General features: G+C 43.1%; 1 protein-coding gene across 9 annotated transcripts in view; it reads right to left on the bottom strand.

Annotated features, from left to right (window-relative positions):
• Positions 1-13501, bottom strand: part of chd3 (chromodomain helicase DNA binding protein 3) — a 48350-nt gene extending 34849 nt beyond the window's left edge. For 2 of the 9 annotated variants that reach the window (XM_008435498.2, XM_008435506.2), the window contains exons 1-18: positions 12930-13500; positions 10100-10227; positions 9830-10018; positions 9605-9729; positions 8057-8295; positions 7753-7886; positions 7487-7622; positions 5926-6101; positions 4716-4985; positions 4429-4632; positions 3348-3571; positions 3125-3256; positions 2822-2921; positions 1852-2043; positions 1564-1761; positions 1329-1466; positions 457-578; positions 187-360 (exon numbers count right to left, since the gene is read on the bottom strand). In XM_008435498.2, the coding sequence (XP_008433720.2) occupies positions 187-360; positions 457-578; positions 1329-1466; positions 1564-1761; positions 1852-2043; positions 2822-2921; positions 3125-3256; positions 3348-3571; positions 4429-4632; positions 4716-4985; positions 5926-6101; positions 7487-7622; positions 7753-7886; positions 8057-8295; positions 9605-9729; positions 9830-10018; positions 10100-10227; positions 12930-13101 (3053 nt within the window). In that variant the 5' untranslated portion in view covers positions 13102-13500. Of the gene's footprint in view, positions 1-186; positions 361-456; positions 579-1328; positions 1467-1563; positions 1762-1851; positions 2044-2821; positions 2922-3124; positions 3257-3347; positions 3572-4428; positions 4633-4715; positions 4986-5925; positions 6102-7486; positions 7623-7752; positions 7887-8056; positions 8296-9604; positions 9733-9829; positions 10019-10099; positions 10228-12929 lie in introns of all 9 variants that reach the window. The other 7 variants (XM_008435499.2, XM_008435502.2, XM_008435503.2 and 4 more) reach the window with 7 other exon arrangements.
• Between the last annotated feature and the right edge of the window lie 1768 nt (positions 13502-15269).

Here is a 15269-nt window from a genome sequence, read left to right as displayed (position 1 = left end):
TAGGCATTAGTTTGGCGTGGAGTGTCTTACACAGTAACTCGAGGCTTATTTTCATTTCACATGTGTGCACCTTCTTACTGAGTCACGATCGCCTGTGACTGATGGTGCACACACACACACACACACACACGTACCGTTACACCCGTTGCGTTTAATTGTTAAACTAGTTATTTGTGTGAAGCGTACTTCTGCATGGGGCTCAGCTCCACTCTGACAATCAGCTCGGTCTTAGCCGGCATGTTCTTAAACACGTCGGCCTTGAGCCTCCGCAGCATGTGAGGCCCCAGCAGGTCGTGGAGCTTCTTGATCTGGTCCTCTTTGGAGATGTCGGCAAACTCTTCCAGGAAGCCCTCCAGGTTGCTGCGCGGAAGAAGAGAGTCGATATGAAAAACAGCCATCCGGCTTTAGTAACGGAGGGAGAAAGGGAAAACATTTGCTTAAGAAGAGGAGTCGTACTTGAAGCGATTCGGGGTGAGGAAGTTGAGCAGGTGAAACAACTCTTCGAGGTTGTTCTGCAGAGGAGTTCCAGTCAGCAGCAGCTTGTAGTCGATTTTGTAGTCATTTAAACGCCTGAAGAACTGCAAATATGGAAAGAAAGAACTGAGCTCTACTGATCATGTTACTGCAGAAAAAGACAAATCCGACTCCTATCGTCATTAACAAAAGAAGTCTTTCAGCTGTTTCTTAAGGAAAGATCATTTTTATCACACATCCTGGTTATAACAGACATACAACAATTATTTTAGGAATCGATTGTTCGGATGATTAATCAGATAAAATAGTGTGCACATTCAGCAGATTTTTCATTTAACAACTTAGGCCTTCTTTCGGCAATATTAGAAATACATGAAATGAATAAATAATACAGTTCCCTTTATAAATAAGAAAATAAATATTTTGTCCAAAATGCAATAACACAGCATTCTTTTAGTTTACGCTTGATCATTTGTAGATTATTTGACAAATTTTTGAATCAACCAATTTAATAATTGGACAGCAAAAGACACTTTAAAGGAGATTTTGTTTTTTACAGAATTTGAGCCAGGAGAAGCTAACAGCTTACCAAATGAGGAGTTCTAGGTGAATCATAATTACAGACAAGGGTTGTTGTTTTTTTTAAATGGGATGCAAACTTTCTATAATTTCTGTACAGTTTTGACTTAATTACTGGTTATGACCATGCTGCTCTTCAAAACCTGGCTTTCGTTTGAATCCATATAGCCTAGTTAACGATGAATCTAATACTAAATTGGTTGACCATTATTTCAACAAATAATGGTCAACAAATAACAAATGTTTCAGCCCGAGCATTAACAGAGCAGCGGCACCTTGGACTGGTTGTTTTTGAGGCGGTGAGCCTCGTCCACCACCAGACACGCCCAGTCGATGGACTTGAGCGCCGTCTGATCGATGGTCACCAACTCATAGGAGGTCAGAAGGACGTGGAATTTAATGGGAGCCTCACGCTGCAGTAAGGAAAACAACAGAAGAAGAACAAACTGATGCTTTTCTGAAAGGAAAAAAAAAAGTCAGAGTTGTTAGCAACCGTTAGCGCCGTCTCACCCTGAGTTTGAAGGCCTTCTTTCCGGCTTTGATGGAGTCGTCGAACGTGAACTCGTTCTCTCTGATGATGGCTCGGCTGTCTTTGTCTCCCGTGTACGTCACCACGTAAAAATCAGGCGCCCACATCTCGAACTCCCTCTCCCAGTTTATAATAGTGGACAGGGGTGCACTGACCAGGAAAGGACCCTTTGTGTGGCCCTGTGAGGAAAAAAAAACAAAAACAAGGACGGTGTTGGTGAATCGACAGAATCCGAAAACGCGATAAAGCAGAAACGATCCCAGCTGTACCTCCTTGAACAGTGAATAGAGAAAGACGATTGTTTGGATGGTTTTGCCCAGACCCATTTCATCGGCCAGGATGGTGTCGGTGCCCTGAGCCCAGGAGAAGCGCAGCCAGTTGAGGCCCTCCAGCTGGTAGAGGTGCAGGGTGCCGCCTGTCGCCGTGACGAAGTCGGGCTGCTCCTCGTACTTGATCGTTGGCTGGAGCAACGACAGCCAAGAAAACAGTGAGGCCATTTAACACCATTCTACAACGACACACTATTACGATGGTCAAAAATCATCAGGCTAAAAAAGTATCATAATCAATTTACAAGAAGCTTGGTTTCATACAGTTAAGTCATAACAGCTGTGTTCATCAACAATGTGGAAAAAAAGTACAGGTTCTCTCCAAATTCAAATTCTTTTCACATTTTCCAACAAGCAAGAATGCAAAGGTTCACTCTGACAGATGGCTCAGCAGAGTTTAGGTTTTAAATGTGAAAGGAGCTAAGGAATATAAGTATTTTCCATCGTTTTTTCAGACTTAGCTTTCCAGAGTTCTCAGTTATTTATCTTCTTTTTAATTATTACAATGACTTTATGATGAATGTTTCTATAGCAAACAGGCTTTAAATATGGAATATGCAAAGGAAAAAAAAGAGAGAAAGACAGACAAGTAAGAAAGATTGAAGAAATTAAATGATAATTAGAGATTGTGATTAAAACGTATGGTCTGAAAATGTTTCCGTAGTTCTCCACATCTGGAGGATAACCGTTTCAATACGTTCCAATACTTTCCAATACTTTTGTAGGCTGCGTCGAAACTCTGTGAACTGAATCTCGTCAGAATAGCCGGTCCGCATAAAATGAGGCAGAAATCATAACAGAATTAAGTTCTAAAAGTGTTTTCCTCTACAAATTTTGCAGAAAAAATGTAAAGAGTTCAGGAAGCAGACACTTTTTTTATTTTAGCAAACTGCGGCCACTGTTCACCTACATCTGTGAGTGGGGAGGGAAGAGACTCCTCCTCTTCACCGTCTCCCTCCTTGCTCGTCATCTTCCTGGGTTTATCGGGGTCTTCCTTCAAGATGTTGTCCCTGTTGAATGACAACAAAGACGTCATTAAGACTCTGGTGATTCTGCCTTAATTTCATCAAGAACAATTTGTAACATAGAGCAGAGTTAACAATGAATACGTTCATTAATCCCTTAATATAAAAAGCCTTTGTCTTTTTAAATCAGCTTTTGTGTATTTTCTTGCTTCTGAACCAGTGTGTTCAGCATGTCTGTGCAGTCCAACCTGTGTCTCCAGTAGTTGGCCTTGTGGAGTTCAAAGTCGGGTATATCCATGTCATCTCTTTCCCAGGTGCACTGGTCATAGGTCAGATCTTTCCACTTTACCAGGTAGTGGTACATCCCTTTTTTATCCACGCTGGCAGAGGGACATGTGGAGGACAGTGAGCAGCGTCTCGCACAGCCTTCTTCCTCGCCTCACACACTCTTGGAGGTGCAGTCGTCCCTACCTGTGGTTTATGATGCGATGAATCATCATCCACTCGGGCTTGATTCCGTACTTGTAGTATTTGTCTTCCAGCAGGGCGTAGTGGGGATCCTTGGCCCGCCTCTTCTCGCTCTTGCCCACTCCGTTCTCGTCCTCTGCGCCCGATCCGTAGTCCAGGCTGGGGGGCTCGTCCATGTCGGTCTTCCTCTGGTAGTTTCTGTACATCACCGAGTGGAAGATCTCCAGCTGAAAGACGAACACGAGTAATAAGAAGACGCCAGATTTAATCGCCGCTCATAGTTTGTTGTTCTTTCTGTAAATGGCATGCTTTTAGAGATTATATATTCCAGTTAATGATTAATCAATTAGTAAATTAGATAATCATAATTATTTTAAATCATGATTAATCCTATTAATTGTTTCAGCCCTGCTCTTCTGTAATTTAAATCCTATGCAGATGTTAAAATGTTCCAGTCAAAGTTCAAATCTACATCTAATTTAAAGTATATGGGAAAATGTGAGACTTGCTGGCGCTCCTCATACAGAGTCAAAGGGTATTAATACTTTTGCAAAACTCGAGTGTATGTTTGCTGTGATCATCAGAGATCAACTTCTTCATCTTTGGGTATTATTTTGTGTCATATTATGGATTTTTTGGAGTAAAAAGCTGTTTTAGGCTAAACCACCAGGGGGCACTAGGAAGCCTCCAATAGCTGGAGGGAAAATGAGAAGAAAAAATCGAAATATATATCAATAAAAAAAAAAATCATACATTTTTTATCAGAATTTTTGTATCGGAAAATGTAATCTGTTTTTCAATCGTTATTATAAAATATAAGTACAAAATAATTCATTGAATTTATCAAGCTGCTTTGCTTCTCAAACTAGAATGGCTAATGTGAAATGGACAAGTTTCTAACAACAAAAAGACAGAAAGAACCGTCTAGGAGACTTGCTGTGAAGAAAACTGCTGCAAAACATGCTGAAAATTCACGGCCAGATGAAATCAGAATGTATGAGGCTGTTTTTACGTTAAACAAACTTAATAATTATTCAATAGACAATAAAAGCCAGAAACATGATCCTAGAAGTTGATGTCCCACCTGCAGCTCAGTGATCCAGGTGCAGTGCCAGTACGACTGGCTGGTTAGCTTGACGAAAAACTCCCTCTCAGCTCTGCCCTTCATGGGCGGCAGCGGAGGGGCATCGGGAGGAGCGTCCGGGGGCAGCGGGACGGGAATGGGAGGAGGAGGCTCGCCCCACCTCCAATGGAGAATCTTCTGGACCCTCCCTTTGATTGGCGGGCACTGCAGCGAGGACACATGTCAAAAATGGAATCTCAAAAGTTCTTCCTTGAGTTAAAAAAGCAATTCGTGCGACGTGAACTGACCGTGCACCGCGGACAGAGCCACTCCCCGTTGGGGATCTCGGGCAGCGGGGGGTTCAGACAGTGAATGTGGTAGGAGGACGTGCACGTGTCGCAGCACAACAGCTCGCCGCCGTCCTTGCACACCCGACAGAACTCCATGTGGTCGTCCTCCTCCTCCTCCGCACCGGCGGGAACCCCGATGCTGACCTCGGATATCACTCTGTCCTCGCTGTCCTCCTCGAAGTCCTCAAAGTCTTCGTCTTTCGCCTCCCATTGGATTCCCTCTTTTTCCTGCATGAAGAACAAAAATAAATAAATAAAATGACATAAAAGGTAATTGGGGTCATTTATATCTCTTTACTTTAACCTGGTAGTAGAGAGAGGAGGAAACTGAGAGCGACAGGCTCAAAGGGTTCAGCCTCTAGGGCAAAAAGAGCCTGGGCTACAGCTGAGATGCGCTGTTCTCTTTAGTGTGAATGTGAGTGGGACATGAGGTGTCAGAGAGTCGGACTCAGGAGACTCTGTGAGGAGTTCATGAAAAATAGATCAGTGCTTCATGTCAAACCATCAGGAGGCTCAGTGTATGAAAAAGGACTGACAGTCATGTAGCGCCTGCCTCCTGCGACCCGTTTCCCTGGTCAAGTGTCTCGGAGTGCAACCAAACGATGCAGCAGGTGCACATGGGAAGTAGTTTAACCACACTGTACAGCCCCACCTCCGAGCTCTATCAGTTTAGTTTTTCTTTGGGCCGTTAGAATATGCACAAGTTAGTTTAGCACCAAAACGGGAGGATGTCTTTTGTTTGCCAAATGTCCGGAGTGAAGACAGGAGCTTTTAGTAAAATGATTTTTTTTAACCACTTTGTGAACTCGTAACATCAGATTAAGTTAACTTTTGGTCTTCATCTAAGTTGTAAGAGATATTTAGTCATTGTTTTGTATTCCTATTTCTGCAAGAAATAAAGTACATATATATTTTTTCCAAACAATCAAGTCTGAAGTGCGCCCAAGAGAAAACCAGCTGTTGCCACCCAAGGCTCTTCGTGAAAAATTTTGGTTTTGGAACCAAAGAAGGCTGCGACAGACTTCTCTATTTTAATCTCCCCTGATTTCGCATCAAGTAGAAACTGAGCACTAGAAATAAGGATTCGTTAAGGAGTGATGTAGCTTAGAGGTGAATAAAGATCTAGAGAATACGAGCAGACGATCCTCTCTCCGCAGGTTGTACTCACACAATGCGGGCAGCTCCACTTGCCCTCGGGGGCCTTGTCCAGCTCAGGCTCGAGGCACACGAGGTGGTACGCTCGAGGACAGGTGTCGCACAGGATGATCTCTCCTCCCTGCTGACACACCTCACAGTAGTCCTGGTGATCCGTCTCATAGCCATCGCCTTCTTCCTCGCCTGGAACTGGAAACAGAACCACATCAAAATAAACAAATATACACATAGAACAAATTTATTTATGAAAGACATGAGGTGTCTTTAAAGCAAATGCAATAATATTATCATCTAAAATATAAAAAATCCACACAGTAATTGTGTCTATAGTTATTCAAGTAAATATGTGGACCTTATTTGTAAAATGTGTCAGAAATGTATTAATTTTTTAACTAATTCTTTCTCAATGGTCTTTTTAAGGTAAATGTATAAAAGAAACATGAGGCATTAAAAAAAAAAAAAAAAAAAAAACGCTTCCTGAGAATACACTTTAAATCTCAAGGTCACAAATGTGACATCTTCTCAATCAGCAAGGGTTTAATAAAGTTTAGACGTGAACCAAAAGACAGAAAAAAGTGCTTCGTTTAACTGAAACATAAAACAAAATAAAAAATAAACACTTAGGTAACTGTCCACAAATTGCCAGGCAAACATAAAAAAAAGACCATAGGAAAATGTAAGCGGATGACAGAATAAAGTACCCATTGAAGGTCTAACCAGGTCAGTGAATGTGAGCCTGTTTTTCAGCTAGAACTCATTTAGAACTTGGTAAAATATTGAAGACTCAACGGAAAGACGAATAAAGCTGAGGATGCACGACTGCAGTTTCTGCTACTTTCAACAAGCAGCCAAATGGCTAAATTATTACAATAACAAGAAAGTATTGTGATTTTTATAGAAAGTATTGTGATCTGCAGGCTGGCTTCTCATGTAGCCAGCCTGCAGTCTGCTGCTTAACAGAAATGCAGCTTCGTACAGGTTGGGAAAAAACAAACGTCGTCCAGCCAACTGGTGATAAATTTGCACTTAAACCAGAACAAACGCAAAAAAGACAGTTTAGTAGTCACTTTTTTTAGCTAGTTAGTTTTTTTCCTCTCTCTATTTCCATTGCAGGGATCAGAACCAATAGTTCTTGCTGATATAGCTGCTAATATATCTTTGCTTAGCTGGTAAGGGCTTATTAGCAGCTAGTTACCAGTAGCTTCAACCAACGCAATGAAGAAGCGAGTCAACACGACAGAAAAGCCTCACAAGAAAAAAAAAAAAAAAACTACATAGAATATGAGATTAAATAGTCCTCCCACGACAAAATTTAAGACCTGTTATTAACGCATTTAAGGCCAACTTATCTTTTTCCCCCCCCAATAATTTAAGACATTTGAAGGCCTTAATTTTAGATGCTTGAATTCAATACTATTTAAAACTTTTACACCCTGGTGTAAGAATTACAATGTCAAATATTTTTAATGCAGAAACTCCAAACTCTAAATTCACTATAAATTGTAAAAATGATAAATTGTAAAAATAAAAAAATAAAAAAATATATGTGGCATTCATTTAACAAGCAGGCTCACTCTTGCCTTTCTTCTTCTTCTTCGCAGGCCGTCCCCGCTTGTTCTTTTTCACCCGGCCAGAGCTGTCGGAGCGAACGGAGGAGCTGTGAACGCTGGAGTCCTCCTGCTCGGACTCTTCCTCATCCATGTCGTCGCTCTAAGAGGGGAGAAAAAATAATGAGGCAACAGAGTGAATGGAGGAAAAGAAGGGGGGTGAGCGCTCCAGTAACACAAAAGGAAGGCAAATTATCTCCATCAGTTAAGCAGAATGTAAACATCGGACTCACAGAGCAGCTCTTCTTCCTCTTCCCAGCTATTGGTAATAGCTTAATACGGATGGGAGCCATCTTTTTAGCCTTAGATAGGGCTTTCTTCTTGTCAGGCACTCTAGGACTTTTACTGCGCTTTTTATAACCTGGACCTGCACAGATAATTAGATCAAATCCAAAGTGAACTGGAAATGTATTGATCAACCACTATGTGGACAGTGTCAACAACAAAGTGGGTACAGAAATTGGATGAATCCTTCATCTTTACGCGACAAAAACAACACTAAACGGACACTAAAGAAGATCTTAAGCTACCGCTGACCTTTGCCCTCTTTCGTCTTGGCCTTTCTAATGGGCGGCGGCTGAGGCGGCGGCTCGGGCGAGGCGGTCGCTGCAGAGACCTGCTCGGCGACAGCGATGGCAGCGGCGGCAGCGGCGGCCGCGACGGCAGCGGCGTTGCCCTTGAAGGGGTTGTTGGAGCTGAACTCCCTCCACTTGGCTCCCAGGATGGTCATCATCTTCGACATGGGGATCTTCGGGTTCTTCTTGGCTATCATCGGCCTGGGAGGAGTCGCAAGACACGCGGTCATCGGGAGCTCAAACCATGTCCTCCGACTGTGTGGCTTTACGCTGTGTCAGCAAACTCGGCTTTGGCTCGGTCAAATCAAGACAACCAAATCTCAAAGGCCGCAAGAATCCCCAACGTAAACTTGGTACTGTAGATTATTTACGGTGCCAGAGTCAACACACGTATGAGCTACCCACAGAGCCTGAGGCTCAGGGTGTTTTTCACACAGTGTTGGTAACGCTGCCCCACAAACTCAACAAGCTGGCCTGATACAGTTCAACAGGAAGTCAGGAGCAATTACCAGAAGTTCACTTTGGTAGCCTCATTTGGTTACATAGTGAGCAGTAAAGCTTTGCAATAGGATTACACACTTTTATATCACTGCTTGTTGCGGAGGCAGAGCTGTAATTTTTTACTAATTTCATTCCAAACTGCTTAAACAGAGAGCAAGTTATCAGGTCACAGCAGGACACAGAATCTCTAGTTGATGTAGTTAAACAAGACACAGCGAGTAAATAGCATCTTTTTGTTTTTGTTTTTCAATGTCTTTGCATAATTTGGAGTGTTTATAGTCAAACTCTTGTTTAATGCAGCCATGTTTGAGTTTGTTCTTGTTTCTGTTATCAACCTACCTTAAATCTACCCATTAACAGGTGCGCCGGAAGATACATTTTTCCAGAGAGAGATGTAGATCCAGTGGTTAAATTAAGACAATATATTAAATAAAGTTTCACATGCATTTGTTTTCTCCATGTCACGCATAAGATTAGCTTGAAAAGCATTAGATGAGCTACGCCTTTACTGCCAAAAATGTACCCGCTCCAACACAGAAACACAAAACCTAACAGTAGCATGATTCAGCCATGTTTTTAACAAGTCGCTTATTGAATGTCAAATGGCTTATAACTTCCTGCCGTAGCTAGCTGTGCTGCACTGCAAAGGTTAAATTAGTCTTCAAAAGAATAGAACCGATCAGCTTTTTGAGTATTTCTTGCTTAAAATAGAGCTAAAGATTCAATATAATATTGAAGGAAATCTTTGTAACTCATCATTGTTAAACTGGTGAAATACTGATTCAGGTAAGAATTTGCAATAGTGTTTTCAAGAATGTTTGGGACTTTTTAGGACTAACAGCTGGAGCGTGAGGTGTTGAGGTTTAAGCATTTTAATGGTTCAACCAACATAACTGAGAAAGCACACCGGGTATAACTCACTCAAAGCGCCCTAGCCGGTCTTGATGTCGCCCACACTAGCAACCACAAGCTCAATGTTAATCCTCGGCAAGCAGACAAGAATCCATACCTCATAAACTGGCTGAAGGCTTTGTAATTTGTGAGCTCCCTGTAGTCATCTTCTGTGAAGGTATGATCAACATCCTCCAGGCCCCACTCCTTTGCCAGCTGGGCAGACGTTTTCTGCTCTATCGGCTGCTGAGAGGAAACCACCAATCGAACAAAAAAATTATTGTTTTTTTCCCCAAGACCGTTTACTACTACTGTGCAAGTGAAGCAAATCAGGGATCTTTACTTTTGTTGTTTCCTCCTGGCTACTTTCTCGGTCCCCGTCATCTTTTTTCTTTTTCTTGGTTTTCTTCTCCTTCCTTTCTTTGTGTTTCTTCTTTTTCTTTTTCTCGCCAGAGCCATAATCGCTGGCGATGCTGTCTGAGTTCTCACCATAGTCTCTTTCTCTGTCTGAGATTCGCTCTACATCGCTGTCCTGAGGGGCAGATGGGATTTTTTTTTTAAGTTAGAATAGTGAATAGTGACAAAACCCACACATGTAACCCATTAAACTTACAATCTTCTTGCGTTTCTTTGTTTTGGCAGGTTTCCCCTCTTTCTCTTTCTTCTTTGTGTCCTTCTTCTTCTTGGGCCGGCCTTTCTTCTTGCACGGGACCTCGCGGTCCGATATCTCCGGGTCTTCGTCTGGGTTCAAGAGAGCGCAGAAATGAACAACGGCTAACAAACTGAGCTAAATAATCTTGTCAAAACGCTTCCCAGTAAACCGACTAATCCCTGCTGATTATAATTGCCCTCAACAAAAGACTGAATGATAAAGCTGCAGAGGTCTCAGTGACCTTTGACCTTATCTGAACGGTGACAATTGGTGAATTACCGTAGTAAAATTGGGGAGCTCCAAGGAGACCTGACAGCTGGTACAGATGCTACAAGTCAGGGATTATTGGTTTATGAAAATACACTTATTAATTACCAACAGAGCCTTGCTAAGATATTGTCAGGTTATAACAACAAAATTTAATATACTTTATTGACATAGCTAAAAGAACATAAACTAGTGCAAAATTGTAAAGTGACAGAAAAAGCATACATGGTTTTCAAAAACTTTTGAGTAAATCTGCAACTTCCTGGAGATGTCAACTAATTATTAAGCAGGCACATCTGACCTTTATTGAACAGCTATTTTTTGGGAGTCTGCAAAAAAAAAGAAGAAAGAAACTGGGTGGAGGTTTACCTTTGAGGAGTGCAATAACTATAATGATTTAAATCAAATTATATTAATGTGATAGAATAACTCAGTTGAATGTAAAAGAGGCTCTGAGCCAAGACTGACTGTGGTTCATTGATACTTTCCGACTGAGCTTGGGCTTTGTTGGAAAGAAGAACAATAAAAGTTTCAGTCTATATGTGCAAAAGCTGGTAGAGACAACCCTGAGGATCTGCGGGGGAAATTGCAGCAAAAGGTCTATGCAATACTTTATGGTGGTCTGCCACATAAAATCCTATTAAAAATATTGAAGTTTGTGGTTGTAACATGACAAAGGGTAAAAAAAAGTTACTTTAGCAAGATACTGTTTAATGTTTGTTTTACTTATATTCATAAAATTTGATTGGTAAAAAGAAAATCTGACAAAATTTGAAAAACCATAAAACTTTTAAAATAAGGAAATTCTCATCATTTTTAAACTGTGAAGACAGGGTGAGACTAAATAAATCTCTTTTTCCCTTTCAATGAATAAATTATGTGAAAATGTCTGACCGTTCTACCACTCAGTTTTACCATTTAACCTGCAATCTGACCTGGGTTTTATGCAGGGAGGAGAGCCACAGATAGGCAAGTGGAGATAGCTGCCTCTATTTAAACAAGAAACAAGCAAAGCGTTAAAGCGCAGCCAAAATACTGGCTGCTTGATAAGCTAGGTCAGTCAGATTTTATTGTGTGCCCGCCTTTGTTGGTGCGCAGCAGCAACAACAGCCTCCCTCCACCTCCTCCTCACTCCGGAGCCTCCGTGATTCCCGCCTAGCCGTGCAGCAGTGCGGTCCGCCGACGAAACGCCGGGGGGCGGCCGCTGCACGCACGCAGGGCTCGGTGATTCAGAGAGGCCCACCAGTGCAATGAACTGGAACGACTCCGGCAATTCCCAATGGAGATGTGGGGGTAGCGGTGGTGGAGAAGAGGGGACCGAGACCACCGCTGTGGCCGCTGAGAGAGGTCGCCTGCGGGTTAAAGTCCTCGACACAAACACTCATTTATCCGTCTGGCACGGTTCCGCGGCGATAAAGACAAAGCAATGGAGGACTGCTCCGTTATGTTCATTCATGAAATTAGAACCATCCTAGCTTGCCAAAACGGCAACATTTGCTCTCTTTTTTTTAACATCCAATAACGTGTTAGTACAAATAATAAACTCATTTTCATACGGAGTTTAATAGTTAGCTCACCTTAATTAATTATTTAAAACAAATATGTATCTTTGTTCCCTTTACCGTTACAAGCTGGCCAGCCGACCGTTAGTTCACGTTCAGTGCAAAGTGCAAGTTCACTGCCAGGAGAAACTTCCAGAATAATCACGTTCAGCTAGTCAATCACAGAAGCTAAAGCCACACTGTCGTTCAATCTAACGTCTAATAAAGTCGCCATTAAGTTGTGTTAAACAGAATTGGACAGGCATTTACAAGAAAGCCTCGTTTCGACCTGTATGTCAGAGGACGATACGACAGAAATACTGTGGGGGATAGTTTCTGCCTCGTTTGACTGCACTGCGAAACCAGCTCCTCGGGTATCAAATACATGTAGCCTCCGGCGGGGGAGTCCATGTTTGTTTTGTTTTTGAAGCAGCTTTTCTACACCTTCGGGGCGACCTTATTACCCTGCGGTAGCCCGGCGTCTTCATTTGCATGTGTCCCCCTGTCATGTCAGGGAGCTGCTGTCACAGCAAAGAGGTGGGGGGGGATTTAACTGCAACTTTCTGGAGGATGGCTCTGCGGGCTCGCTGTGGCGAGTTTGGCTAAACTTTGCAGGGAGATGAAGAGGTGAGAAGGAGGAAGTGGATGACGGGGGTTTGTCGTCCCTTCTACTTTATATCTAGCTGCAAATATGGCACCCAATTCACATTTAGGTTCTGCAAACTATTTCGTGTTGCGTTTTTTGTGTGCGCGCGCACCCGAGCTACTTTACTGTACAGTCCAGGACATGGATAGAGATAGCTCAGATAACAAGGCTACTTCTGTAATTAAATTTAAAAAAAAAAAACAATCTACAGCCATTAAAGTGAGTTTTATTATTTCGTGTGATGTTTTTCGCGCGTTCCCGATCGCGACCTGTCCGCCTGTCTTTTTCCTCCCTTTCTTCTTCTTCTTTTTCTTTTTTAGCAGCTAGTCTATCGTACCTGGCGCGGCTGGTGGTGTTGCAGTTTCCCGAGGCGCCGCCGGCGAGTTTATGTCGCTTGCGTTCTCGTCCAGCGCTCCGTCGTCCTCGTCGTCTTCTTCATCAAAATCTCCTCCCTCGGAATTAACCACCATGCCCTCGTCTTCCTCGCAGGAGCGGAGAGGAGAGGACATTATTATATTCCTGCTGTCATTGGCGGCTCCGTCCTTGTGTTCAGTGTTTAAAAAAAAAATAAAACACAAAACAACGAAGCTGTAATTCTTGCAGCGGATGGAGTGTTATTTATTTAATATTCAAATCGGCACGGGAGAAAAGTAGGGGGGCGTTTTGGAATATTTTACACTAAGGCAGAGCAACAAAGATGGCCGCCCTCTTATATTTATTTTTTAACAACCCCCCCAATAAGAAAAAAAATCCCCTTACATAAAAAATGGCTGACTATATTATTTCAGAACGCACCCCCTCCCTTTTTCTCTATCTCTCTCTCTCCGTCTCTCTCCCTGTGCGCGCCCCCCTCCCTCGTTAAAAACGTACACATTGTTACAAGGAAAAAAGGGGTGTGTGAGTGCATGTAAGTTACATTGTTACTTGTTTGTTTCTTCTCGGTCTGCCCCCCCCCCCCAATTTTTCTCCCTCTCTTTCTCTCTCCCAAGTCCGGATCAGTCACGAATCCGGATCTGTCAGTGTCACTGCCAAGATCACACACACCGTCTGCAATGCAGAGCCCGACACAAATATATCAAGTATATTCTCCTGAGCACCCCTACCACCGCTGGATATAATAAAATATATTTTGGAGCAGCGGTGTTTGTGCGTGTGCGCGCTCACGAGTCTGTGAGTGAGTGCTGGGGAGGGATCCAGAGCTAGAGAGAGAGRGRGAGWAAGRRSGGGTTGGGAAAAAATCTGCCGCAGCCATGCCCAGCCTTACATCAGATTGTATTGCTTAAAAATTAACTACTTGTGGTGGGGATTGAAGTGTTTTGGTGAAATGCAAAACTATGTTTCCACTCCGACACACGGCCGCAGTGAGCGTGGCAGAGCGCTAAAACGTGAGAGTGGAAGTCGTGCAGAGGTTTGAAACAGGCGCAGAGATGGTTTCTGAGCTGTAAATCTGAGCGCTCATTAGCAGCGGGATGTGTCAGCTGGATGGCAGTAAGGCCATGGGAATCCCTCCCCAGACAGCCCCCCTCAGTGGCGGCGACTGCTGCTGCTGCTGCTCAGGGCACTTTTTTTTTTTCCTTTTGTTTTTTTGTACTAAATTGTTATTTTTGACCGCCTTTGTGCACTCAAGTACAGTCAGTATGAAAAAAAAAACCACATTTGGATGTTAAACGTCTCTTTAACCTCTTCACGTTACATGAAGCGTGAAGAATTGGGTTTTTACTGGGATTTTATGAGACCAGCACAAAGAAGGGAATTACATGAAAAATTTCTTACAAAAAAAAATGCTTACAAAGAAATATCTGAAAAGTGTGGTGTACATTTAAATAGGGTTAGTACACCACTTGTAAAAGACCATCTCCTGCAAAATATACAAAGATGAGAATGAAACACCATGTGGCTTTTTCCGTTTTTTTAAAAGAAAAAAAGTAGAAGAAAAAAACTGAAAAACAATAACTGAGTGTCTTCGAATTTGTTGCAACACAGGCGGCTACAGGAGATCTTTCCTGAATTCGAACTAATTATGTGTTTGTTTCCAGGTGAATGTTTGGGCCAGACCTCATTGCATCATTCCATAACACATGACAAAAATCACAGCAGTGGGAGGCCTCGAAGGTCACCATAGGGTCACGCTATTTACACTTCATAAAAAAAAAAAAAGAAGCCACTTCATTTAAACATGTAAAACAACGCCGAGGCGGTGACCCCATTTATGACCTTTTTCGCATCCTTCACTCCTCTTCCCAGGTCAGCTGCCGAGGCGCCGACACCCAGAAGACAACCCGCTGATCACTTCCGCCTCGTCTGCTGCAACAGGTGCCTGAGCCGCTCCGGCTCGGCTCCTGCGAACGAGAGAGGAGGAATTTTTCAGTGCCCCGATCCAAACCCAACATCTGCCAAGGCGGCGAGAGACACTGGGTAGAGAGCGGCGTATGTGCGACGAGGAAGATTGTGTGTCTGGAGCCCACCCTCACCCCTCCCCGCTGCCTCACACTCTGAGGCCCTGGCCACCGAGGTGTCAGCGGGTGCCAGACTGAAAGGCTGGCGAGACGACCTCACTTACTGTGCAGCTTGTACGCCCTCACCCACATTATCTGCAGTCATAACTGCTCGTGTGTCTCACTGTGTGACTGCAAGATGAAAAGGGGAGGTGAAAGCCAGCCAGGAAGCCCCCTCTCCA

This window comes from Poecilia reticulata, linkage group LG18 (genome assembly GCF_000633615.1).
Source record: "Poecilia reticulata strain Guanapo linkage group LG18, Guppy_female_1.0+MT, whole genome shotgun sequence".
NCBI classification, from domain to species: domain Eukaryota; kingdom Metazoa; phylum Chordata; class Actinopteri; order Cyprinodontiformes; family Poeciliidae; genus Poecilia; species Poecilia reticulata.
This window is presented reverse-complemented; position numbering and strand designations above follow the sequence as displayed.